Source organism: Rissa tridactyla, chromosome Z (assembly GCF_028500815.1).
Source record: "Rissa tridactyla isolate bRisTri1 chromosome Z, bRisTri1.patW.cur.20221130, whole genome shotgun sequence".
Classification (NCBI taxonomy): domain Eukaryota; kingdom Metazoa; phylum Chordata; class Aves; order Charadriiformes; family Laridae; genus Rissa; species Rissa tridactyla.
Window position 1 is genome coordinate 78,393,270 of NC_071497.1, and position 26,968 is coordinate 78,420,237.

At 44.6% G+C, this 26,968-nt stretch overlaps 1 protein-coding gene across 38 annotated transcripts in view; it reads right to left on the reverse strand.

Moving 5' to 3' along the window:
* CELF4 (CUGBP Elav-like family member 4) overlaps positions 1-26,968 on the reverse strand; it is a 687,335-nt gene that overhangs the window by 70,749 nt on the left and 589,618 nt on the right. For 23 of the 38 annotated variants that reach the window (XM_054185286.1, XM_054185283.1, XM_054185265.1 and 20 more), the window contains 2 exons: positions 7,795-7,920; positions 2,842-2,921 (listed from right to left, as the gene is read on the reverse strand). In XM_054185286.1, the coding sequence (XP_054041261.1) occupies positions 2,842-2,921; positions 7,795-7,920 (206 nt within the window). Of the gene's footprint in view, positions 1-2,841; positions 2,922-7,794; positions 7,924-26,968 lie in introns of all 38 variants that reach the window. The other 15 variants (XM_054185282.1, XM_054185262.1, XM_054185274.1 and 12 more) reach the window with 1 other exon arrangement.

The window sequence follows — 26,968 nt, forward strand, 5'->3', positions numbered from 1 at the left end:
CTCACAATGGTAAAGCTGATGAGTTGATAAGAAATATGATTTTAAAAGAGCCAAAAAAACTCTCTTGGCAGCTAGAAGGCACTTTCGGCCTGCTCAAAAGTAAGGGATTTTGGGAAAGTTATTTCTCAAAGCAATTGATTGTGTGAAAATTGGAAAGTTGTAGACCTTAGGAGAAACAAGTGCCTTGCATAGAGAAGTGGTCTTGTGACGGACGGCGGTCAGGCACCTGTCCAAGGAAAGGTTAATAAAAAAATTAAAAAAAAAAAGGAAAAAAACTTTCATAAAAGAAAGTTGCCTTTCGAAACTATTAGGCAACATATGTTGTGTGAACAGGAAGTCACAGTAGAGCAATAATCCTGACAGCTGTGGAGAAACAGGAGCCTGCCGCAGGAACGAACGGCTCGAGACCTGACAAGAATGATGATGGATGCCCCGTTGGTAGTACACGAGGACAAGGCAAGAGACGTTTAAATTGGCTGAACCACAGGAACAACTTTGAGCTGGCATCGCAGCCGGACAAATGAGGCCGGTCCTAATGGTGAGAGAAATGGGAGGGGGGGGTCTGAAGGAAGATGGCAGCAATGCACGCCTCCTTTCCAAGGACGAGGGCTACATCGCCATCTCACCACCAGGTGGCTGCATTTCGCTGTGAACATCCAAGCCCTGACAGAAGCTACGCACCCTGACGCACCATGAGAATGAGAATGGGAACAGAGATCGCTTGCAGGATTTGGCCCATCGCATGCAACGCGCCTCAAGCATTTTGAGGCCCTGTGGGAAAAACAGCGTGTGTCCCATGTCTTGACTCCCCCAAGTGGGAGTCACTCGACACATCCTCACTAGTCTGCTGAGCCGTGGTAACTGCCCGTGTGCCTGCTTGTATGGGAGATACAAGGCATCGCCACATAATTTGGCTTATAATGAAGAGGGTGAAATTTATAATTTTCTACTTGCTTTTCCTGTGAACCAAGAGTAAGTACATGGACTGCTGCTGATGTTCATCCATTTCATGGAAACTCATCAGACCACAGAAACTTAATTGTGAATCTAGGACATGCATCTAGTAAGGGCTAAATTGTGATGCTTTTTAGATGCCGTTTCAAGAACATTTCTAGAACAGGTATTTGAGACAAACAAATCAACAGAAAAAATGGTCCCATAAAAACCTGACTGATTGAAATGTCCAAATTCTTCATTGTTTTGCACATCTTAAGTTCAGCTGATGTCAGCAGGATGGAACTGAAATTTGCTCCCATGTGGTCAAGAGATGAGCATCTTTTCTTATTGAAAGTGTGCTGAAAATAGGAAGGACAAGGATAATTTGGGTACACTAGATCCAGATAAAATCTTCAATTCTTCTTGGGTTTTGTCTCTCCCATCTTCCTCTCACCTCTGTCACCTGAGTTTGCAAGCTTTGTGGGACAGGAACGGACTTTTTATGACACCTTTTTGTGCTACCACACCCCGTGGAATGGCAATTCCTGCCATTCAGTTTACACATATTACCACTTCGCATCAAGGTTTGAAAGAAAGTAATTAAAAGTACCTCTTTGACCTGTCTCAGGAAAAGTGCCCATAATATTTTACTATTGGATGTCAGCATCAAGCCCAGCATCTGTTTTTCTTAGAAGGAATCTTTTAGGAAGAGACTCCTAGAAGTATTGTAATACTTAAAATAATTGAGACCCCCATCTGTAAGGAGATTTTTTTCAATAGCGTCACTGGTAAACATGTACTATTTTTAACCTGATTTGTGAAAGATGGGGTTCCAAAAAATGAGATCTTGATGATTTGCTACTTTTAGAAACCTTTTCCCCTCTAAAGAATTTTCCATTTTCGTCTCTGCAAAGACCTAGAGACAATCTGCCAAGCCGACTTTAAACTTATTTGGATAAATTAATGAATTTACATTAGAGTCTCTTACTGAAAGGAAGACTTTACATTCTTAAATATCCTTTATTGAGCTTTCCTGTATCCTTTCCAAGTTGTCAGCATGCTTCTTAGCCTTTCATGATTTACACTGTGAATAATTAGTAACAAAAATAACGTACTATTATAATAAACCAAAACATGTTGGACCAGATCGTCTTTCCTTGGTGACAGTGGAACGCCTTACATTCCTCTGTGCCTGTGTGATGGTGTACAAATATAATTTTGCATAGAAAATACATTTCCATTTCTGCTTCCCTGAGCTATGAGGCTCAAAACCCCATATTACTAGATATTTGTCCAAATGGAATGAGCCCTCAAATGTTTTGTAGAAGATTCAGTAGTTGGTCTGACTGTCTTTCAAAAGTTGGATGTAGGGCACCACATTTATGCCTAAGTAAGCACTTTTGTACTAGTAGTGAACAATGCCCATCACTGTGTGATTTGTCTCTACCTTCTAGTGCTATCACGTGAACATGCTGCTCTCTGCTGAGTGCTGGCAAAAAGTTCTTTATCCTTCACCTAGAGGCAGGGACTTTTTGTGTAAGGAAACCAAAGAAGCCCTTAGACAGAAGTTCCTACTAGATTAATCCTTCTGAAACTTGAAAGGTTACACTCATGGTGAGTATGACCCAATGTTTTTGGTGTCTGTGAACCATATGTCTTTTTTCCATGTCATTAAAACTGCTGGTGACAGAACACAGCACCCCTTGGCGTTCTGTGCCCGTGTGAAATGGCAGTGTCATCCTGCTGAGCTAAGCACACCCAAGGCCCAGCATGCCTGAGCTGTTGTCCATCCTTCCTGGAAGATGAGTTGCAGAGCATAGATAAATCATCCCTCCTCCTCAATCAAGCCACAGGGCAGCAAAGGCTGGACTGATCCTCACTTGCGCGTGTTACAGGGCTACTCACCGGCATTGTCTGGCTGCCATGCAAGGCATTGATGGCTGCTTGGGCCTCTGCATGAGAAGAGTATTTCACAAATGCACACCCTGGAAGAGGAAAAAGAAGAAAGATAAGAAAGATTGCATGGCTACCACGAAAGTCCATCTAGCTGAGTATCCTGTCCTCAGAACTGACCAATAAGGGTGCTTGTGAAGAAAGTATAACAAGCAAACATGCTTCTGATTATTCCTTCCCAAACTCCAGTCATCAGCAGCCTGAGGACCTCTTAGGACAAAGCCGCATGCAGAATCCCCACACTGCTTATAGCGGGCTTTGACAGACCCAATCTTAGCAAGTATGTTTTGAAGACGCTTATGTTTTGACCTCCACAGTTTCTCATGGCAGAGTGCTGCACAGCTTTACTGTTTATAGTGTGAAAACGAATTTCCTTTTATTTGTATTGGACTTAATGATGAATGCTCCTCCCTCTGGTGTTATGAGAAAGAGTAAAGAGTTGCGTAACAGTTATCAGAAAGCTGCATGTACTTGTTACAGGCAACTACAGGACAGCTGTACAGAAAGCATTCAGATTACTCCAAATCCACAAGGTACCTTATCCTATCACTGTCTGGTAGAGCTCCATGACAGACTGCTCAGAGCGTGTCTTGACTCCAAGCAGCTTTAGTCTGACAAAGCATGAGAGAGCTTCTGATGAAGAAGCAGTAGTGGAAGAGATCCACGTGTGATGACTGACATCTTAACATCACCAAAATTTAAATCTTGGTCTTTCATAGCTACAGAGCCACTGCCTGTACAGGTGTTCTTCTCTGGACATTAGAGAAATGTAGGCAGTGCTTCTCTGGCCTGCATTGCCATGCGAGGGATCTCACACTGATCTCTTACATAAGGTTTTAGGGCAGAAAGGTGCATTTATGAATATGTGCTAGAATGCAGAAATGATCAACACTTCAAAGGGTCACATGCACCACTACAGTGGGGGAAAGTATTGCTAACACTCTTAGCTACAAGGAAACTGACTGAGAGAAGGGAAGAGTAATTTCCATATGCTAAGGCGGTTTTTGGAACAGATTGGGAGAGATCTGAGAAGTTCTGGCTTCCATCCTCTTCTATTACTACCAAAGACTTTTGAGATTTTAATCAATTTTCAGAGCCCTAGTTGTTTCCCTGAAGGGGTGCAGATCACTGCGCAGGGGATGTCCGTCCTGACAATGGGGCAGCTCTCCTCTGTTGCCTGTGCAGCCTCTTTAGAAGGTCCACACACCCTTATGGATCCATACAGTGCAGGGTGAAAAAAGTGTAGTGCTAGAACACCCCACTTGCAAACTAGAAGAATGAGCCCCAAAGGTCCCCAAAATCATCACTGCAGGCTGATAGAAGTGAGATTGAAGAAAGCAGTGATAGCCCCTTCTAAAAATGGTGCACACATATGAAATTAGCTCATAGTTAGGAGCCCTTCACTCCCTCAGCACTGTGCTCAGACTGCGTTTCAGGGAAAGCACAATGATTGTTGCTAATAGTTGGATCTAATTTATAAGGAGCTGAGAGGAGACAATCATGAGAAAATGAGATAGATAAACTTTAGCTGGAAACAATAGGGATCAATTATGACATAATCGCAGCCCAGCATTCCCGGGCTCCTGAGATACTGCGCCTTCCTCTTCATTAATCAGAGATAATCCAGAATTAGGGTGTTTAATTATTTGCAGAGATTCTTTTGTACTTTCTGCCTCTAAAAAGAAGATGCTGATTAGCAAATATACAAAAGCTTTCCAGCTCCAGTCACCCATTGCATTTAAAGAGGGATTTTTGGCTGCAGCGTTGCTGTCATGTTGAAGGCTTCACTCTCTTCAGGTGAAATTCACCCCTGTGCTGAGGAACCTGGTGGACCAGTGGAGCTGGATAAAGGTGAGAATGAAGGGAGCATCAGACATTTATCTTGTTTAATGCCCAAGATGCTAATGGGATCCCTCCTACTGCTTCCAGTCGGTTTAGAAGTAGCAGGGCAAGTGAAAACTCAGCTTTCACTAGTGTATGATGTCAAGGCAATAGCAGAGATCCCAACATTTTGTCTGGTTTTTTTGTGTGTTCAATGGGATGGCTTCTGTACACAACATCAGAAGTGCACGTAATCTGCCCTCCCATTTTCACCAGAACTGACTCTAGTACCTCATAAGCTGAGGACGTGAGTCACGCCGCCTGCCTCGGAACAATGGTGTCTCTTTGACAGGAGATCTGGAGTTTGAAGGGACTTTGACAAACAGAGATATATAACCTGTGCTGAACAGGGAGATACATGTGCTCAAATGTTTCTTTCCTTCCTTACTTCCAGACTATAGAGCTGAAAGGGCTGCTCTTTCTTGTCAGCTTGGACAAGACTGCAGAGTCAGGGCCTAAGGTTATAATTGCAAAGAGTGTTAAGACTCCTCTTGTGGAACTTCTGGTACTGTGGGAAATCTTTGCTTTCTGCGTTACTGAAGTAGACAACTGCTGAATGGAGTGAAAAAAAAAAAAAGGGGAAAAAAAAAACCAAAACAAAAGAAACAAGGCTGTCCAGAGAGCAGCAGTGCAGACCCTGTGGGTCCTGCTGGCTTGCTGAAATGAGTCCACTTCAGCTTCCTCACCTGAGGACTTCTGCGCTGCTGGATGCACACTGGTGAGCTTTACCCGGAGGGGTGCAGGAAGACTCCCTCTCCCACCTTTCCCAGGAGAGACAAGCTCTTTATTCCCCTTCAGGCAGAGAAATGCCTCAGTCTCAGCTCTTCTGCTACCTGGTTGTGTGCTCCAGCCACCATGCCTACCCCTGACTGACTCATGCAGGAGGCATTTCTGCAGCCCTATGAAGGGCATACCTCATGGCTCAGGGCATCACCTGTGGCTTCAGACAAGGTTCAAGCAGCTTTCTGGCTGTGACTGGACTGTGGTGGCTTTAAAGTGGGAAGCTGGGACCCACCTTCTGAGAGCATTGCTTGCATTGAGGTACCTGGAGGACTTAGAGACTCACTGCAGAGATGCCTGGTGGGCCTTCATGTAATGGGTTGGGTAGGGTTGAAGTCTATGAGATCTGATTGCTATCTGGCACTTAGACAATCTGCTTAAATCTCAATTTCGGTGGAATTTAAGCCTTATGGGTTTTACCCAAAATAAATAAATCACAAAAATTGTGTGTCACATATTGGTTTCTAGCAGATGGAAAACATTACAGACTGGGAATAACTTTGTGGGAGTTGTGGCTCGCCTGACTGTCTCCTAAGATAAGGGCACTAGCCTTAAGTTTTCTGTTGGATTGACTGCTCTGTGTGCATGTGTGCGTGTATGTAACTGTGTGTGTGTAAATTAGGAGCTTCACATTCTCAGTAAATAGCACCAGCAAATGGAAGCTGGTAATATTAACTCTGTCAAGGCTCAGTATTGATCCCGAACAGCTCAGTGAAATGCAAGCCTGAGACTGCAGCTCGCTAGCACTAATAATTAAACTGGTTAGCAATATGGAGCTGCCACTCAGACTCAGACTTAAAATGAAATTGTTTAACAAAAAAAAGAAAAAAAAGAGAGCAAGTACGAATACAAGTCTGTGGGTTGGATCTCCTTTGGAACCTGTTTCTTACAGATCTCAGGCATTATTGCATTTATTATTACGCTGTTTAACTCCTTTGTCATTAGATTTTGTTCCATACAATTCCAGGTGGAGGCAGACAGATATATGTTTTTTTTGCTTTTCCCCAATTTACTGATTTGTTCAGTGAATGGTGTGCTTAACCGCCTACCGTTGTGACGGCTAGAGCTTTTATGGGCCAACCTAGCCTACCACTTTCCAGTGGGGCAGCCCCCGTCTTTGGGTGTCATGAAACTAAAGTAGCCATACAACTGAAGAAAGGTGCCCACAGTGGATTTTTAGCCATTTATATCAGGAAGGCTGAGCTTTGCTGACTTACATCAAACAGCCACCCTATAATGCTGGTGTGAAGTCTATTTTGGCCGCCAGTGATTTTATGGAATAGCAGTATCTTTCTCCAGTGTATCACTGTGATTTGGACTTTTTGCCTCCCTGTTGCAAAAATATGCTGGTTGGTGTTGTCACATGTCAAAATATCCAGTGAGATATGAACTGTGTCAGCAAGACTGGTCTCTTCCTTAGTGCTGCACATTCCAGCACAGTTTATGATATATTATACGCAGATCAATATTTAATGGACACATTATACTGTCAAGAGAAGAGGGCTTCCTATTCAAATTGAAGTTACTTTGTCTAGAGAGTGATGGGAAAAAAAATTACCCTCACATTCAAGAGAGAAGCCTCATTCTTACACCTGGGCTGTAGGACATGATCCTTTATGCTAGCCAGGTAACAAGTAATGCCAAAAAGTGGCAGGAGGAGGTAAGGCACCTAGTTTTCTAATGAAACATTTGCACGTTTCAAACAGTACATGTCTACTGAGTGTAATATTTAAATCAGCACCTGTACCATTGCAATTATGACCACTGGTTGATGCGTACCTATGCAATGACCAACTGAAGAAAGGGAAGACCTGGGGCTAGTGAGTGAGAAATAAGCCAGGGAGTCAAGATGTAAAGTAGCAACCTTGGCTTTGGTTAAAGAAAGAATTGACCTGTTCAACAGGGTGGGGAGAGCACATCTTGGGCAAAAGTAAGGTGCTGGGTTCAGAGGGGAGGATCTGCCTTGCAAGCAAACAGCAATAGGCATCAGTTTGCACGTGATAAGACATAGCTTGTCACGGGGCATCTGTTTGTAAGTGCAATCATCTTTTCCTCTCATGCACAAGCAGACAGTCATCACCAGCAAAGAAACGGCCTCCCGTAGTGAATGTGACCCTTCCTAATGTAAGAGATGCTGTCCTGGAGGCTGTTTAGTGACTTTGTGACACCAGAAAATGATATATACGCTGAGAACAGGTCTAGCTTGACAGTAAAGCCAGGGTGTGCCGCAAGCCATCGCCTTACCTTTGCTGTTGCCATCGGGTCCCCGAAGGATCGTGCACTCCTCAATGTTGCCAAATGCCTCGAATAGCCTGCGCACGTCGTCCTCTGACTGCTGCTTATTGAGCATGCCCACAAAGAGTTTTCTATCTTCTGGAACAAAATAAAGAGATGCTTACCATATTTCAGGAGGGATATGAAAGCCAAGATGGCTCAGTATCACATGCAAAACAAATGGTGATTTCATTGAGGTGACATATTTCAGAAGCTGCTAGTCATTTCAGGTGGCTGGCTCAAAAAACCTTAATAGCATCTGACTTTCAATGAGTACTTGAAAATAATTTGGGAATTTAAAAAAAAAACAACCAGCAAACCAAACCAAACAGGTTTGGTTATATATAAACTCTTTAGCTTCTTCTCAAAATCTAGGCACTGAAGTCTTCCAAATCATCTTTTTCTGATCAATTTTTGCAGTCAGCTTGCAGTATCTGAAATGACAACATTGCTCAAACTGCGATCCAAGAGGAATGTGGATAAAGATAGCATATAGAAATACCAAGTGAAAAATAACATAAGTTAGTAGCCCTCACAATACTAAGTAAGATGCAGGAAAATGTGCTTAACGTAAGTTGTTTTAAATCAGGATATAATGGAAGCCACAGTCTGTAAATGGAGATTTGTCCTACTTATGCACTCAGAGACACATAGCTACAAGTTGTATTTTTAAAGTTCATTTGAAATAAACCCAACGTTTTTGGAACACATATTGTTTTTTGAAACAAAGTTAACTTATATGATTACTAATATCCAAGATAGCTCAAGCAGGTGGTATTTCCTGTCAAAGCAGGACGTGGTCTGCTAGTAGATAATTGTATTTTGAATGAGGAAGGCTATTTATGCTTGGACTAAGGCTAAGTATGGAGGTCTTCCGTCCAGTATGGAACACCTTCAGAAAATGTTGATGAAAAAAGGCCAAACTAATGATTGCTGAGTTGGTAGAAATGTCTCAAAGGGCACCAAGTGATGACTCCTAGATCAGGTTTATGTTTAGAGACTAATATGGTTACACCAAGAAAAAAAAAAAAGAAATTTACATAGTTTACATTGTGTATGTAAACAGGCCATTTGCACATGATTCATAAATGTCTTATTTATCATTCATTAAACACTATGTAAATGTGTGAACCAAGGATTTTTTTTTTTCAGAGCAGTTTACAGAGCAGATGTAACCAATTTGAATAAATATACGTAAATAAATAAATAAATAGTTTGATTTTTTAATTTATTTATTTTTAATGCACATGTTAACCTAAAGGTGAACAAAACATTGGTTTGCAACAACCCTTTTCTGGCTGACTAATTGGGCGATTCATGTTGCTTTTGTTCACCAGGAAATCATTGGTGTAGGCAATCTGTTCTGCTTCAACCAGTGTTTGATCAAAATTCCCCTCTCCAAGATGCACCTGCAAATTGGCAAATTATTTTACAGCCTTGCATGAGGATAATTTTTCATGTAGTGGATATTGAGTGAGGATATTTGAAGCTCTCAGTCCTGCAGTGGAGTTATCCACATGAACAAAAAGTGTACTGCCCACAGAAAACGGGGAGTTAAGTTGCATTCAGTTAGGCTGCCGAAATGGTCGGAAAAATAGGTTGAGGAGGGTACACATGCATTTCTGATAGCAAATTAAAAATGGGGATAGCCTTCTGATAGACACATCAGAAGCAAGAAATACGCCTACTTTATGTTGGAATTGATTAAACAAAGGGGCTTTTCTGCGTTTTTACTGGCAACACAAAGTTTAGGCTTTAATGGTGCACGAAGCCCTAACCAACACCATGTAGATTGTCTGCACATGAAAAAAAGGTGCTGTGGACATCTGAAAGATTTGTTTTCTTGTTGGCCAAACTGATCTGCAAAAGAGATGCTCAGAGGTGAGGTATAAGCCTTCGAGATCCAGCTACTGAGGTTGAGTGTGCGCTCTGTGGGGTATCTTTCAGTCTAGACAAAGCCTTGGAGAAAGAGTCTAGTCCAAACTCCGATGTTTTTACAGATATTGGAGGAAAACCCACCCAGCGAATGAGCCCAGCTGTCCTGGAAGATGGGAGATATTTTTGGAAGGGGGCAGAGCAGTGGGAATGAACCATGAACAACACCAGCAAAAGGCTTTGCCTAGAAAGTTTGTGCCTAGTAAATAATTCCAGCACAGAGGAAGCATCTGTTATATTATACTTTATACAGTTTCCCCTGTTTGAAATAAGCTGCATCAGCAGAAGCACTCCTATAGCTGTGTAACTGTATTTTCACCAGGCTTTTTTGCTAATATAAATGTATCATTAAAAAAAAATCACATCTCTCCTCTGTCAGCAAAACTCTCTAGTGTGGAACTGGCCTGAAACTGCCTTGTCTGGTTTAGTTTATGTGAAGTTTAAACCAGGTGTTTTAGGAACGACTTAATTTCATATTTTATTTTAATTTTATTTTAATTTTTTTTTAGCCGCCTTTTCTGCATCTCTGCGGGACACTAGGAGTGGTGATGCCTATCCCCAAAGCTGGCTGGCAGATGTGCTGCTCTGGTGAACTGCCCACAAGGTGGCCATCAAACCACCAGGAACAGGCTCTGCCAAGGGTCAGGACCACCTTCCCCATGGTCTGCTGGTCCAGCCACTCCAGGGGAGGTGGGATGAAGAGATCCCCCATGGCTAGACAGGGCTCAGAGCTGCCTGGACATCACCTCCTTCCCTGTCTCCAAATCAGCGCCCTGTCTCCCTTCTGAAAAACTGTGCCTTGGGTTGTCAGGGGAATCATTTGTCACACCTGCCGTCTCAGAAATCTACACAATCACACACTCAGCTGATAAAAAATGAGGCAGTTTAACAAGCTTTTTTTCTCTGAGAGGTTCCTCTAACAAAATGCTGCATTTACCTTTCACGTCCCAGCCCTGCCAAGGAGCTCAGCAGTGTGTTTTAACAATGCCCCTCACACATCTCCGGTGGGAAGAGAAAGGGAAGGGTCCAGCAGCTGGGACCATTCAGCACGTTCCAGGTCTTAGCTAATGAGTTTATCCTCTAATGGGCTTGTATAAGCCTCTTACACCATCAGGGCCCCAATATGCTGCTCTTCCAAGTCCCAGACAAAAAGCTGACATGCCATGAACCAGATTAACTACTTCTGTGCTGTAAATATGTCCGAACAAGGCCATGAGACTGACAGAATAAAATGAAGAGAAGGTGGCTGGTGTCAGTGGGATATGTCTGACTATATGTGAACACCACAGGTGCTCCCCACCAGAGTTTTCCAGTGTCCTTGAATGAGACTGGAGGGCAGTACCTTCCTGCCAGGTACTTGCTGCCATTGCTCGGGTCACTCTACATCCCACAGAAAACAGAGGCTTAGGCTGCATCTAAGTCCCTAGATCAAGCTGTCCCTGAGTTCTGCTTGTCTGTAGGGTGCATCCCTACCACACATGGCCCACTCATACCACCCCGATGAGTCCCATGCTTCCTCCTATTTCAGTGAGACCCTACCCAAAATCTATGTGTCTCAGGAACCACATCTGAATTTCAGAGCACCGGGCAGACTCAGTCCCACATAACCTCCACTCCCTATCTCAGACTGTGGGACTGAGGGGTAGAAAAACCTTCAGACCAGGCCCCCTAAGACCTGGGCCCCACAGCAAAGTGAACACACAGTCAAGGAGGACAGAAATACCACTGTCCAGGGACAGAAGAAAAGGAAAAAAAAAGACTGGGCACAAACCCATGATCTGGGATGTGGCCAGAGTAAGCTGTGGGCCTGACCGTGTCCTCCAGCGTAAGCTGGTCCATGGCCACGGGAGAGGGAGGTGGTACCTCGCAGTCTTACACAACAGAAGTGAACAGCCATGAGGAGCAGCCTCTACATCCTCCCTGTTAGGAAAATGAAGACAATGATCTTAGCTTGTCTAAAGGCAGGTTTGATGAAAACCTATTCTGTGGAGCTTCCTCAAGGCCATACATCAAGAATTGATACACATCTGAGCATCTCCCCTTTGCTTTTGTCAGAGAGGGCATCTTCAAATTCCTGTCTATGACACACAACAAAGTGACAGTTTCTGTTTCTTTCTCATGCCCAAATATTACATGTTAGTGAAGAAATCTCACTAACTTCACTGTAGAGGCAGTTCTTAATAGTTTGAGTCTGAGCAGTGACACTGCCCTACATCATGGGGGCTAAATGTGGTGTCCATGTAAACCTCTTCTCCATGCTTTTTTGCTTTCCCTCATTACTGTTCACCCTGTTACCAATCTTCCCCTGCAACCCGAGTCCATCATGCCTGCTTGGCCTGTGAAGATAACCATGGATGGTTATTCCACTGTGCTGTGGTGCCCAGAAGACCTGAGGTTTCTCCTGGTGCATCATGAAGCCTTCACCATGAGTGACCTGAGACACTTCCATAATATTGAAAATTAAGTTCAACTCAAGTCTACACTGTTTTGCCATCAACAAACAATAACAGACAGCACTCCCCATCACTCCCAGGAAGATGGGTAGCGAGAGAAAGGCCACAGCAATGGCAAACCAGAGTCCCCAGAGTTGTCTCTTTGGTGACATTTCCAATACCCCCATGAAACCAGGCTCCCCTCTTCTTGTCCACTCTGCCAGCTGCAGAGGCTTGCGCCCATCAGGAAAAGCTGGCTGCGAGGCACAGTGGTGAAGAAATGTAACTTGTCAGATAAATATACAGAGTCTATAAATCTCCCTGGCTGTGTTTATACGAAGCCTCGGCACCTTCCCCAGCGCAAATAGGGGTTAAATTATTCCCTGTTCTATTTGTATTTAAATGTTATGTTTCTATGATAAGCGTAAGGCAAAGGTGTCAGACAGGCCCGGGCGAAGGAGGCGGCATGAGTGAAAGGTGAAATAATAGAGCATTGCAAACCAAGTGCTGAGAGGAGATGGGAAGGGGGGACACTGGAGCGAGGGGGAGAAGGGGGAGGATGGGCACTAATTAAAGAGACAGAAGGGACAATGAGATGCAGGATGTTTGACCCTCTGTGGAGCAAGAGGACAAGAACAAGAATCACAGCAATTGTGGAGGGACTAGGGGAAAATTAGGGTCACTCACAGAGAGACATGACACAGGTTTGTGTTTATCCAGATAGCTCTCGCTAATGTATGTGCGAGCATGGGGGTACATTTAGATAAGAGCATATAAATACACTTGTGTTCTTGTATGCCTCATGCAAAACAAAGAGGTTGAATCCTTGTATCAGGAAAGCGTAAGCCAGCTTTACCATCTAGAACATTGCATCCAAGTCCTTGGAAATAAAGAGGGACAGATCTACCACCTTCGTGGCCCAGGCTAATCAGGAGGGCGAACCAGAAGATCACTGCAGTCCCTTCTAGCCACGAAACCCCTTATTCTAAAACCTATCAGCCTCCCTGTTTCATCCTGAGTTCATTGCCAGGGCATCACACGCGGATAGTGTTTGTGCTTCTTCGTGCAAGAACAAAACTGGTTTTTACATATTTCTGTATGGGAACAAGCATCTTCTGTATGCACATGGCATTCACCAGAGCAGCTCTCTGATGTTACTTGATGCCTTTGGCTTTCTAAGTATCAGGACCAGGTTGCTGGATGGCTTCGTTTCAGAAACCAGATGCTAATTAATTCCATTATTTATATAGCTAATAATTATTTGTCCCTGCTGCTATTCCCCTCCTCCCCAAACATTGCTTGAACACACAGTGAGGGACCAGCTGCAGTGTCTCGGTCCAGGCACTGGGAAGGCCTTTAAGCTTGTCTCCTTGGCACCATGACAGAACAAACGAGCAGACTAGAGAAGTTTTCTGTGCAGGTGCGGGTAAGAAGGAAATGCTGGTGCATAGGATCTAGTGGCACATCTACCAGGGAGGGCGCAAGAAGCAGAGCAGATCTTCCTTGCATGCTCTCCTGACTGGTCCTCAGCAGAGAGGGGAGAAGAGATGGTGCTGAGGGTGTCCATCACAGAAACATACAGAATGATAGAATGGTTTCAGTTGTAAAGGACCTTTCAGGACCTTTCAAGGTCATCTAGTCCAACCCCACAGCAATGAGCAGGGCCATCTTCAACTAGATCCGATTGCTCAGAGCACCCTCCAACCTGACCTTGAATGATTCCAGTGATGCAGCATCTACCACCTCTCTGGGCAACCTGTGCCAGTGTTTCACCACCCTCATGGTAAGAGATGGCTTCCCTCTATCAAGTCTGAATCTACCCTCTCTTAGTTTACCTTGGCCTATCGCTGCAGGTCATAGTAAAAAGTCTGTCCCCATCTTTCTTCCAAGCCCCCTTTAAATATTGAAAGGGTGTAATAAGTTCCCTCTGGAGCCTTCTCTTCTCCAGGCTGAACAACCCCAGCTCTCTCAGCCTGTCCTTACAGGAGAGGTGTTCCATCCTTCTGATCATTTTTGTGGCCCTTCTCTGGACCTGCTCCAACAGGTCCATGTCCCTTTTGTGCTGAGTGCTCCAGAGCTGGATGCAGTACTGCAGATGGGGTCTCACCAGAGCAGAGGGACAGAATCTCCTCCCTCAACCTGCTGGCCACGCCTCTTCTGACATAGCCCAGGACATGGTTAGCTTTCTGGGCTGCCAGTGCACACTGTTGGCTGATATTGAGCTTTTCATCCACCAGCACCCTCAAGTCCATGCAAAGGGATCAAGAATCTGCCATAGCCACAGTGGTGAAAAAGAGCTGTAAATCTGGGTTTTTTTTTCAGACAATCACGGGCAAGGTATCCTCCTCAGGCCAAAGAAGAAAGGAGGAGCTCTAGAGCAGAGAGGGGAGCCACAGGTGCCACGAACATTATGAAAGTTTGGGCTGAGCTCTGAACTCAAATCTGCAAGCTCAAACTGGCTTCCCTCTCGACCCAGAGTGCTCCACCGCTCCCCTCAACCCGTGCTAATCAGGCGGATCAATAGGCTAAAAGCAGGGCATTTCCTGGGGCCTGGGCTGCACACTCCTATTGCCATTTTCACAGCAGTCCTACAGATCCGTGATGATGATTACAGCCCTTTCCACAGGGGAAGCGATTACGAATTCTGTTGTAGCTAATTGTAAATTAGCTAATTATCTTCTCCGTGGTACCTTGCTGCAAAACACATGAACCTTGTAAAATGGAGGTGTTTCAAAAATTAGGACAGGGAAAAAAAAAAATACAACAACAACAACCAAAACCCCAACCCACTCTGGAAACAGTGGAACGCTACCGCTACTTAACTCCAAACAATAGCAACCGAACCCTCCTTCCATCTGCATGGGCTCATAATTCCCGCATTTCACACCCCCTCCCCATATCAAACAACACCCACAAGGGGCTAATGCTGCTGCAGGCTTTAAAATGTTTGCTGAGTTCACCTGTTCCTTGCAGCTGGGTGTTGTGGGGCATCCCTAATCACATCTTAGCAGGAGTGATTTCTTTGTGCTGATCTCTTCCCCTCCTCCCTCCCCAGTTTGCTTTTACTTAACAGATTCTTTATATCCCATACGTTAGCAGATATGATTGCACAGCTGCCGGTCTCTGACTGCTGGAGACAGAGGCTTTGAGACACCCGGGCTAGAGAGAATAACAGCTAATCTGAACAGCTGTGTGATGGGGACAAGCGCAAATGAATATAAACCCAGGTGTGGGAGCATAATTCTCCTGCACAAAGAAGGAAGCTTCATCCCACAGGTGCGTTACTCTCCACTGTTGCATCTGAAAAACTTAGTTTGAAGGATTTCTCTTATTTAATTGCTTGACTGCACTCTAGGCCTTGAATTGGACATGGATCCTGTATATGGAGTAAAAGAACAGCTGTGAGAGAGAGTGGGTCCGTCTGACTCAATGTGCTGCCTCTGGCAATGGCCAATTGTGGATGTCTAGGAAAGAGTATAAGAACAGGGTAGGCAGTTTTGTTAATCCCCCAAAATATTCTCCTAGACTCCAGTGCCCTGCAGTTCAGGGACATCTGGAGTCTGAAGCATTTTTTTATACGTAATAATTTTTGAAGTGTCTTTCTTCAATGTAATTGTTCAGTGGGCTTTTGAACCCATGTAAACTGTGAGCATCCACCACATCCCGCAGCAGGATGTTCTGCAGCTTAATCATGCGTTGTGTTAGGAACCGCTTCCTTTTGTTTATTATGAACATGCCACAAACTGTTTTCAACTGACAGGTCCTAGATCTTATTTTGGAAGAGAGTGGAAATCACTTCTGATCCAGTTATGGAAGAGTGGACCCATGAGGATATGCAAGAGCTTGGCCAAAGCTTCTGCCTGTGCATTTCAGTCTGGCATTTGGGACTCCTGGGTCCCATCTCAAGCCGTGCTCTGGATATTGTGGAAGGCAAAATCACTTTTCCCTTAGTGTGATTTGTTATTCCTGGTACCAGAGAGATGGATGACCATGTAGTTACTGTTACTAAATACTTACGATACATCTCTGCCAAGGACAGCAGCCTCAGTGGAAATATGGGCTAAATAAATTACCCAGTGGAAAAGGCAGCCTCAGTTTCCCCATCTGCAAAAAGAATAACTGGTGCTTGCACCAGGCAAAATTGGGTATTACTGAGGTTCCTCAGTATTTGCCGCAGGCCAGGAATACAGGGAGCTCTGGCAGTAATAAGGAAAGGCAACTGGCAGGCTCGTGGTCAGATCTATGAAAATGACAATTGTGTATTTTAGAGTCATCTTCCAGGGAGATATTTTAATGTCCTGCAGTGGTATGATCCCTAAAGACAGTGCCTGTGTTCAAGAGAACATAGATGTTGGCTGCTGTTGGCCCTGTGAGCGACTGGAAAAAAAATTAACGTGTTGCTTGCCAACTGATGATCCCAAAGTCTAGGATTATGTTTTTAAATTAAATGTGCCTGGGCTTTTTCTCTACTTTCAGGGTCGCCATCACACTACAGCCCTATCCTCCTGAGGAGAGGGAGATGCTTGGCAGGGAACTGGAAGAGGTCCTCGGTCTGCAGCAGCTGCTAAACCATGTCCAGAAGTTGTCTGGGAGAGAAAATATACGAGTAGGATGGCTAAAGTGCAGAGCTAAGAAAAAAAATGGATGGAGATGGAGAAGAAAGCTGGCCTGTGCTCCTGTGGCAAGACCTGCTGTTTACATGCACTGAAGTGAAATCCAACCTTAAACTTCCCGCCTCATCTGGGCAGTTCAGACGGAAGCACACTCAGGCTTCCTCTGTGCAGCTACAATGCAGGTTATGGACAAAACTTGGGCAACAGGCCAAGCAAACCCTGCCATGAAGACATAACCTAAATGATTCTTTTAACAGCAGAATCTTCTTGTACAGCTGAGAATATTATAACCCCAAGACAAACATCAGTATTTCTGACTTGCTGAACAGCACCGACACAACTGTCCATTGCCAAGAGATGCTATTCCCTGTGCAGATCTTAAATGACAGGTTTTATAGTGTTTGATATTGAGCTGGGAAAACAACTCACAATGACCCACTTTGTTAGTATCCCTTGCTTAGGGAAAGCTGGCGGTGAGAGCAGTCTGAAACCTGTGTCACGCAAAGCACAAAGACTCTGCCTGACTTCTGCCTGGCAGATCATAATTCTTCCAAGTTTATTCATTATCTGAAACACCCAACTGGATATTTCTCTGAAATATTCATGAGGTGATGCTTTTTAGGAGAAGACCCAGGAGTCAAAATCTGACCTTTCTAAATTCAATGTATAGCCCAAACACCCACTTTCTCTTCACCGTCCCTCCACAATAGGAAGAATATCTGAATTCAAATCAGCCTTCCAATTATGAAAAAAAAAAAAAAAAATCATGCCTCTTTCCCTAGATATTAGCAGCCTGTGTTTACAGTTCCCATTTCCCGGGAACACACATGGAAACGTTCATGGGAGAAAAGCACCTGAGGAGACCCAGCATCAAAGCAAGGATGCATGCAGTTGTGCTCTAACTAAACTTCGCAGGATTTTCCATGCCTATTTTGGCTTCTTCCTCCTACACATCTATGGATGTTTTCCTGGCCCAGCTTGATGGGTTTTCCAAAGAAGGAGGTGAAGGAGAAGACTGTCTTGTACTATCAAACGACACCTGAAACGAACACTGAATTACATCACACTTTTACACTCATCTTTCAGAGACAGCTCAGATTTGAATACAAGTCCTGCAGCCTTTGGTTCTGGGGAATTTAACACATCGTGATTCCTATGTGTAACATCCCCTTTTCGCTCTGTGGCCGCAGAAGGCTGAGGCTGAGCCTGAAGGGCCATTTGGTTTTCACACTCATTCAGAGCAAAGCTTAGAAGCTTCTTGACAAACTCCACAGGGTCAGCGGTGTCAAGGCTGGTATGTCAGGAAAATAAGTTTCAGTTCCTAAACTCGTCTCACTGGTGACCTGGCAGGGCTTTGAAACCCTTTCCAGAAGCCTAGAAGGCCAGGACATTAATCCGTGGTAGCACTCCAGCCTTGAGCACTGAGGACTGTTGGAAGAGCAAAGACATAGGGAGGAAGGGGGGGTGGGGAGGACATATTTTCACTTGCAGGAGCTGTGACGACATTTCAGATCAAATTAAACTTCAGTTTTTAAAGACTTCAGTGGAGGTAATTGAAACACTTCCTCACAATTGCCTGAACCTAAGTGTTATCTCTCTTTTCCTCTGTATATCATCCCTTTTCCCCCAAGCCTGAGACAGCCCTGCACGGCCACAGCCTCCTTAATATTAAAGACGGTGATTAAATGGGATTCGCCAAAAGACAAAGGGCTGAAAACCTGCCAATTGTTAATCCCTCTTTCGCTGTGCTTAAAAATTCCATTTCCTTCATTTGAAGAAAGGGGGAGGAAGAAAAGAGAATTATACGCCTATGTCTAATTTAAATTCTGGCGTCGCGGGTCCTGTTCCCTTCTCCCTCTCTTGACGTCTGAATATATTCCTTTATTACCATTATTACAGCTTTCTGATTGCATTAAAATTCATCCACACGCTTCTCTCCACATTCCACTTTTCTTTTGCCAGTTTTTTTGCTAATTCCCTTTTTCTCTCCCCCCTTCCCTCCCCACTTTCAAATTATACAGAATGTCATTAAAGATCTCCACAAAATGCCTCAACTCCTTTCTCTTTTGCTTTTATAAACTTGCTGGCTTTCTCCCTCTCCATCCCCTCGTCTACAAACAAAGAAAATGAAGGAGAGGCAAAAGAATACAATAATAATAAAGGAATCCAAGCAGTGTGTCTCATAGGTCTCAATAACACCTTTCCTACATCATACAGCTCCGGGCCTAATGCTCACTTCAGTTATGAAGCTGTATTTCACACAGAAGTTCTGTGTATTATTTGTTTGACGCTTGTACCTGGAATCCACAGCTAAAATCAAAAGTGGAGTGTGCCAGGCTGTGTATGTGAGGGTGGAAAGAGACAATCCTGCCCGTAACTCTGAGCGGAAAAATAAGGAGGTTGGGAATAGAAATGTAATTTCACCCTGCTTTACAGAGCAAGAACTGAAATCCTGTAAGGATTTCCTATGGATGTGAGCAGTGGAACTGGGCATGCAGTACATATGCCCAGTTGTAGGTGATTAGTTCCAGGTTTGAACTTAAACGGGATCCACCCATTTAATCCTTCAGACATCCCACTGACTGCAAGGAGACCTTAAAAGTGAGCTTTTTTCCCCACAAGGCAGATCACCTAAAAATATGGTGTATTTTTGCTTAAACCAGCCCCACTTTATCTAGGTGAGAGCCCCAGTCTGGGAATTTTATACATAATAATGAAGGTGAGAATTCGACCCCTTCCCTATACAGAATACCATCTGCCTCATAGGCATTTAAACTATAAAGTGGGGGCATGGCATAGTGCCAGTGTGATGAGGCTGGGGTGACTGTTCCCCTAACCTGTCTTTATGACTCTCCTAGCCCAGCTGGGAGAAAGAAGCTGCTGTTGTGAAACTTTCATTCATTTTCTTCAGGTCTTCCCAGAATGCCTAAGTAGGTTGGGTTTTTTTTTGTGTGTGTGGGTTTTTTTTTTACACTATTATTTTTGTTGCTGTCACCCTCAATTACACTGGTATAATGAAATGACTGAAACTGGATGAAAAACAGAATTTTCTTTCTACGGGAAATACTGATGTCTCAAAAATGTGCTTCCACTTTGAATTGGAGAGGCCAAAGTTCTTGTGAAATGGAAATTCTTCAGTTGTGAAACGTTACAGGGTATTGTCTCAGAGGAATAAGAAGACTTTGACTTAATAACCTCAAAATATAAAATATATAAAGCAGAATGGCTGTGGTTTTCAGCCAGACAAAAGAGAGTATGTTTTCACACACTGTATGAATAAATGAAAGACATTTCTGCCGTGGGATGTTGCTGCACACAAAAGTCGTAAATTAACTCCAAGGAGAATGAGACAGATTAGTGGTGGTTGTGTCCGCTCACTGCTATTAAACATGAAGATCCAGATGCAAAATTTATCTTAGTCACTAAACTTCCATCTCATGGAAGCTAGAGGATATTAAGGGAAGGGTCACTCTCTATAAAAGCCTGTTTTTACTCTTTCTGGGCACTGCTGGAGCAGAGGATCCTGGGCTAGACAAACCTTTGGTCTAAGCCAAAATGGAAGCCAAAATGTTCTTAGTGGTTTTAATACAATACAGACTTGAAACAAAATTAATCAAAGAGATCCTGTTAAAATGACAGGTTCGTACCTCCTGAAATGAGAACTCGATGCATTAATTTTAAAAAAAATGTCCCCTGGCAAAAATCTTATTGAAATGGACTTGTTCCAGGGGAATGCTTTGCCTTTTACAAAACTACACGTTCAGCTAGATAACCGTTCCTTTGAAATGCCTTGGCCAGCTCAACAAATAACCCAGGAAATGAATGGGTCTGCTTCAGGATGCCGCCTGGCAGGATCTGGCTTGACTTATCCACGTACTCATTTAGACCATTACTCCAAGGTGCGTATGCGAAGGAACATTATATTCCGGAGATGCTGCACCAGTGCTTGAAATAAACATCGGGGATTCGGGGTTAGAGCTGAAGCTTATTGAAGTTAATGAAAAAGAGTGCCACGGAGCCTTGCAGGCTTTGGATCAGACCCTCAATTTGCTGAGCGGCTGCTCAGTACGTCCCGGCTGCTGCTGGGGATTGAAGATTCTCCTTGGCGCAGTACGGCGTATTACAGCTGTGCCAGGGGAGGTGTGGTGAGCATGGGGCAGAAGGACAGCAGAGCCTGAACGGTGGCGATCGCACCTTTCGTGTGCTAGGGTTTGGGACTCTGTGTGTATTTCCCTGATTCCAATCTGCTCCCTTAGCCTCCTTTCGCCACGCTGTTGCAATAAGGAAAAGAAAACCAAAACTCTGCTGATATCTCCAGTGCGGGCAAAACTTGTCCTTCCTCTGAGTGAAAGATTTTCCTGCAAGCCTGACCCCGCGTTTTAAAACATCCGTGCGGAGCAACGAGGGAATGCAGGAAAGCTGCGACCAGACGGAGTGGCCCGAAGTGCCAGGCAGCGGTGGCGGCGCACGACGCAGGGGTTGCAATAAAATTGATAACAAACACACCCACAGACACAGAGGAACCTTCCTGTAGCAAAATCCATAATCAGCCCATGCCCGCCTGGACGCAAGGCCTGCTGGACCCAGCAAGAAGATACCCATAGGCGTGGGATGCCCTGTGCCCTGGTCTGCAGAACCCCCATGCACTTTTTCTCCCTGGATTTGGGCTCGTTCCAAACTCAGGGGAGACCCGTCCCACCCAGTGCATTGAGCCCGAGGTCTCTCCTCTCGCTGGGGAAGGTGAGACTCCTTTGAGGTCACTTAGCATCCCCGTGCAAATGTTTTATTGAAGATTATTTCTTCCACCCACCCTCTCGCCCCCCCCGCGCCCCCTCCAACTCTCAACTCCGACTGGCTTTAAATGCCACTGTCATTTCCATCTGCTGACAGAGCTCTTTAACTGCTGCGCCGAATGGCATTCGCTAAAACCAACTAATAGAGGGAAATGAGGTTAACCTTTAAGAAAGGTGAAAATGAGCCGGGTGCTATGCCAGCAGTAACGAATAGTACATAAACAGCCTCCTGCTGCAGAGGCAGTTTACTCCAGGCGCTGGCGTTGCCGGCAGCTCCGTTTGCAAGTGGGTTTCAGGGGTGAGCTTGGCCAGGAGAAGGCACGGGACCTCTCTGCTCCCACGGCTTGGTCAGCCCTTCTCTGGCAGGCCTGTGGGGACAATCCCACGACTCTGATCTTGGCTGTTGTTGTCTGAACTCACAGCAAACGGGCATTGGCTGCAGTGGATATGTACGACATAGGGGTGGCTTGCACCAGCAGAGCTTTTCTCCAGTCTTTTCTTCCCTAGCATGCAGGGACATGGGAGTGCTCAGGGCCAAATCCTGCCTCGCCTGTCTCCTTGCTGAGTTCCTTCTTTCCACTGGTCTTTTTAAATCTTCTGTGGCTCAGCCCAACTCTACCTATTAGCTCTTACTGACAGACTTATGGCTCTGCTTCTGTAAAAGTGGTATTGCTGGGTGGTCCTGCACTCTCTGAAGGAATATTAATGTCCTTTTGTTTTCTGTCAGGGTTAATGAACTTGTCTCCTCGCTCATCCAAGAGTTAGATAAAATCTTGGTTTTAAACCACAACTTGATCCTACATATGCTATTCCCAAGCTCATACCTGAGTCCCCCTGCTATGCGACTCATGAAGGAGAGAGAATGGGAAGAGCTGGGGACCAGAGACCATACAGTTCCATAGAACAAGTGCAACAGGAGGGGCATCTCTTTGTCTACACAGAAGACTAACAGCCTGGGAATCTTACATGAAGGAACTCAACGCCTTACCAGTCTGGGTACCAGAAGAAGGAGGTACAGCACAATGCCATGATGGGAACACGACAAATATTTATTAAGTAATTTTCTGTTGTCAGCACTTTGCTTCATCTAATTTTAATTAGACCAGAGACCCTGAAGGATGCGTGTACTACCAGCTACATTAACAGCAACTGGCACTATAGGACTGAGTTCATATGAAGTGGGGATACTGGTCTCTTGTTTTCAGTCAATTTTTCCCATTTGTTTTGTATAGATGCCTCTCTGTTTTTACAGAAGTGGACTGAAGTTGGTTCTTCGCTTTACCGTCGCATAGTGCTGACCATACTATTGTCTTTCTCTTGCCATGGTATATTATCCATGCCAAACGTACTTGAAACAGAAAATTATACACCTGAACCAAATGATCAGTAAGCATAAATCTACAAAGCGTCCTGAAAAAAGGGCTTTAGTAGGTATAAATCAACAATTCAGACATACACCATGCAATGATAGAATTATTTCTCCCACCAACACAGCTATGGCCTGAACAGCAAATACAAAAAGCAGTTATCCCATTCCTACCCAAGGTTAGTAGCTGTGGGAATTCATTCCTGATTCAGGGTAAAATCCGAGTCTCAGAAAAGCAAATTTCCAGCTACTAGAGCTTCAATGTCCACGTGGGAAAAGATAACCCACAGTAGGCTCTTTCCACCTCAGATTTCATCACCGCTAATAATGCTTTTTGATTAACAATGCTTTTTTGGGGTATGTGGAGAAAGCAGGGCTGTGCAAGCCAGATCTGAACCTGGCTCCGGTCCCTATTACTGCAACAGTACTGTGACTGTGCTAAGGGGAGTGATCTCTTCCCTTCATCAGTAGCCAGGACTCAGAGACACAGAGAGAGACAGAGAGCGAAGGTGCTGTTTTATAACAAGCCTTTTCTGAGCTTGAGAGCTCACTGTGCTATTATTTCCCCCTTTTTCCCTCATTTCAGGCTTTTTTGTGTTTCATGTTTGGCCCTCGGCAGGCTGAGAGACGTGCTGACAAGTTGTAACTCTCACTCGGCTCTGCGAGGGCTTTGTTCTCTGCGTGCGTGGCACAGACTCGCTTCCTCTTTCGAAATGTGACAGCGAGCGATAACATTGACACAGAGAGCCAGCGCCTGGTCTCGGCACGCTCCCTATGCTAAAGACCCTCTCCAGTGATCTGCTGCATCAGTCAGGAAGCAAAGATGGGCATCGTGCGGGAAAAAAACTAGCAGTGGCGACCTCTCCTTCGTCCCAAAACCCCCTTAACCCCAGGATAGTCAGAGACTCACAGGGCTTGTTGTCAAAAAGGGATTTTCAGTGATCTGGTCTCTCCCGCTGCGTACTGGAGATGCCCCCAGAGCTGCCCCCGGGAGCCTCCCATCCCGTGACCAAACCGCCATGCCTAAGCCATTCTGCAGCTGCCCCACAGCTATCTCCATAGGTTGTCTTTTGGCTAAAATGTGTGTCCTGGAGAGGGGTCAAGTTTTACTATGAGGACATCAGTCAGAGCAACGTCAGCATCGTAGTCTGCTTTGATGAGTATCCTCTTGTGACAAGAGGCAGTCTTTGACTTCTCACTTTAATGTGTTTGGCATCGCATTGAAATTGCAAAAGTTTCGGAAAAAAAGTTCGGCCTCTCTCCAGCTGATTTAAGTTCTCCTTGGTCATAGCCTTTTTTACCAGGAAAGGTACTGCCATAAAGACCCAAGACTTTCAGGCAAGGATGAGCACGACTCTTTAAGACTCACACTTTGATGCATCTGTTTCATTTACACAAGTCTTTTCAGAATCTTTTACAGTTTTTAAAAGGTGAACACCAGGATAGGATCAGTTTGTGCCAGAGTACTCCCCCACCAACACTACCTACTAAAAAGTCATCTTTGTCCTCCACTTTGCTTGTTTATACAGCAAGAGCTCCCATTAGATGCTTTTGCCCACCACCATGCTGGGAGCTAATGTTGACTTCCTCAGCCGTGCTAACCACTTTTCTAGGTCATTGCTTAGGTAGTTTTCTAGGTCGCTGTCTTATGAAATATAACCCCTCATTCTTTAGGCCTTGTTTTTAGCCTTATTCCTCCGTGAGTCAGCTTAGATTTGGTTCTGCAGAAACATGCACATAACGCCTCAGCCAGCCAAAGCTCGTTCAGTGTGACCTACGTGACTCAGATGACTCCGTATCAGAGTCCTGTCCTTACAATTTTCCATTTTGTGTTATCCACAGATTTTATCAGCCAGGATATTTAATTCCACATCATTCATGACAAAGCCGACTAGCATCAGAGCTGGTACTGATCCGTGCAGAACCCTGCTACAAATACCCTCACTCTATCATGCTTTCTCTTTGACAACTGCATTTCGAGATTTGTCCATTACCCATTTCTTAATCCATTTAATGTCTGCCCTCTTGAACGTCACACTCAGCAGGAACTACAAGGAAGTTCCAGTTCTAGAGATCCAACCTTTGCAGCTCATGATAACTTCAACAGATAAGGAAAACTCAATCAGTCAGTTTTGCCAAGGGGGAGATAGGATCTCAAAGACACATAGCCCCTCTCCTCCCTTCCCTTGCCTCTGGCATTGTTCCTTATCACCGGCTTGCACAGCAGGCCTTCACCTCTGTTGCAACACAGTTCTCTAACACTGGCATCTCTAACACTGGCATTTAAGGAACATTGTGTTTTCCTAAGTATGGGCCATGTTCTCCAGCCATTGTCACAAAAGCTGCACATAGTCCTTAGTTATGTCTGTTCTTCACTCTCTGTTATTATGGCTTATTGCTAATGGCTGGTTCACTCATAGGTTGTGTTTGCTATGCAGATGTAGACATTATCTTTGAAATACAGTGACTCACCTACCATGAGAAGACCCTGTTTTTTTCCATCATGCTCTTGCCATTATTGTGTCTGCAGGACCCTGGCATGAAATAGCCTCTACAAGCTAGGCCCACAAAGTGTGGGAGCTGAAGAGACCAGCAACTAAAGGAAAGCAAAGCCACAACTCTAAAGAGTGTTTCATGCAAGGGGAAACACAGGACACTTTTTTCCTTTCCATACCTCATCTTTTTCCTGGAAGCAGAAGTAATTGTATTGAATGCACTCAGAGATTGCCCTGCGCAGTGAAGCAATGTAAGGCAGTAGGATTCTTATCATTCAACTTCCCTGAACATATCTCTGAGCTAAAAACAAAGCTTAGGTCCCAGCTGGGATGACATTTATTTAGCATAGGTAATGTTAACCAAATGAAAGTCAAGGAACATGCACTGAACCCTGCTTTGGCTCTTCCACTGTTTAACTATTGGCTTTCCCTGACTTATTTTTGGCCTGTTCCAGCCACTTTCTCCCAGAATGAGGAAGGGGTGATATGGTGGTCCTTGGTCTCACAGGAGGCTGCTGGTCCTGTCTTTCTTTCAGGTAGCAACACGCACCTTGTCTGAGTGGAAGCTAGGACCCAGAGAACAGGGGCTTAAAGGATCTGGTGCAGGCTTTCCTGAATTTTAGCAAAAACACCGAAAGTTTGCCCATCAATAATCCACTCATGGGTAAAATACAACAGTTTGTCCCCTGCTCCCTAGGTAATGGTCTTACATTCAAGAGAAGGCTTTTATCTCCCTGTTTCTGTTATTAAATATGAGACTAGTTCTGGGCAAATCTCTTTGTTTTTGTTTTTTCATCTCTCCATCTGCAATCCAGGGAAATTTTGGCCTTGGTTGTTTTGAGGTCCAATTCTGAAAGAATATGCTATCACAGCAATAACAGCATAGCCATGACACTGCTCTAACATATTCAAATATTGCCCAAGTAGTAATAGATGGAGGTATTAGCCCCAATTCCGATGTGGGGAAACTGAGGCACAGTGAAGTTAAAGAGGGATATAGCCTGGAAGACACTCTGGGACTTGTGACCCCCTGCCTTGTAGTGCAGCCCAGCAGAAATCACGGTCCTTTCCTCTGTGTCTGGACTTTTCTACGGTGCTTTCACAGCCCTTGTCCATAATCTCGACTCCAGAGAGCTCTGCACAGACCGCTTAAATTACATTAAAGCACAAGATTTGGAGTTCAGTTCACTCAGAAAATGCATGTGTATATCTGTGTGTTTGCATATGGATGCGTGCAGTGTGTGGGTGTGATTCCTTAAATACAAGGCTAAGTGCCTACCACAGAGAATAGACCTTAAAAGGGGTTTCTGAGCTGTAAGTGAGAAACCAAAGCTGGGAAGAAAAAAATAAAGCAAACCGGCAACGTTCCCACCACCACCAGCAACTCAAATTAAAAAGCAATTGTGTGTGTACGAAAAAGAAAGCTTTGGAAATACAGGCATAGATGACATTTGTTGTGAAATGCCTCCCCCACTCCTGTCCCCAAGAGATAAGGAAACGAGCTGGATGC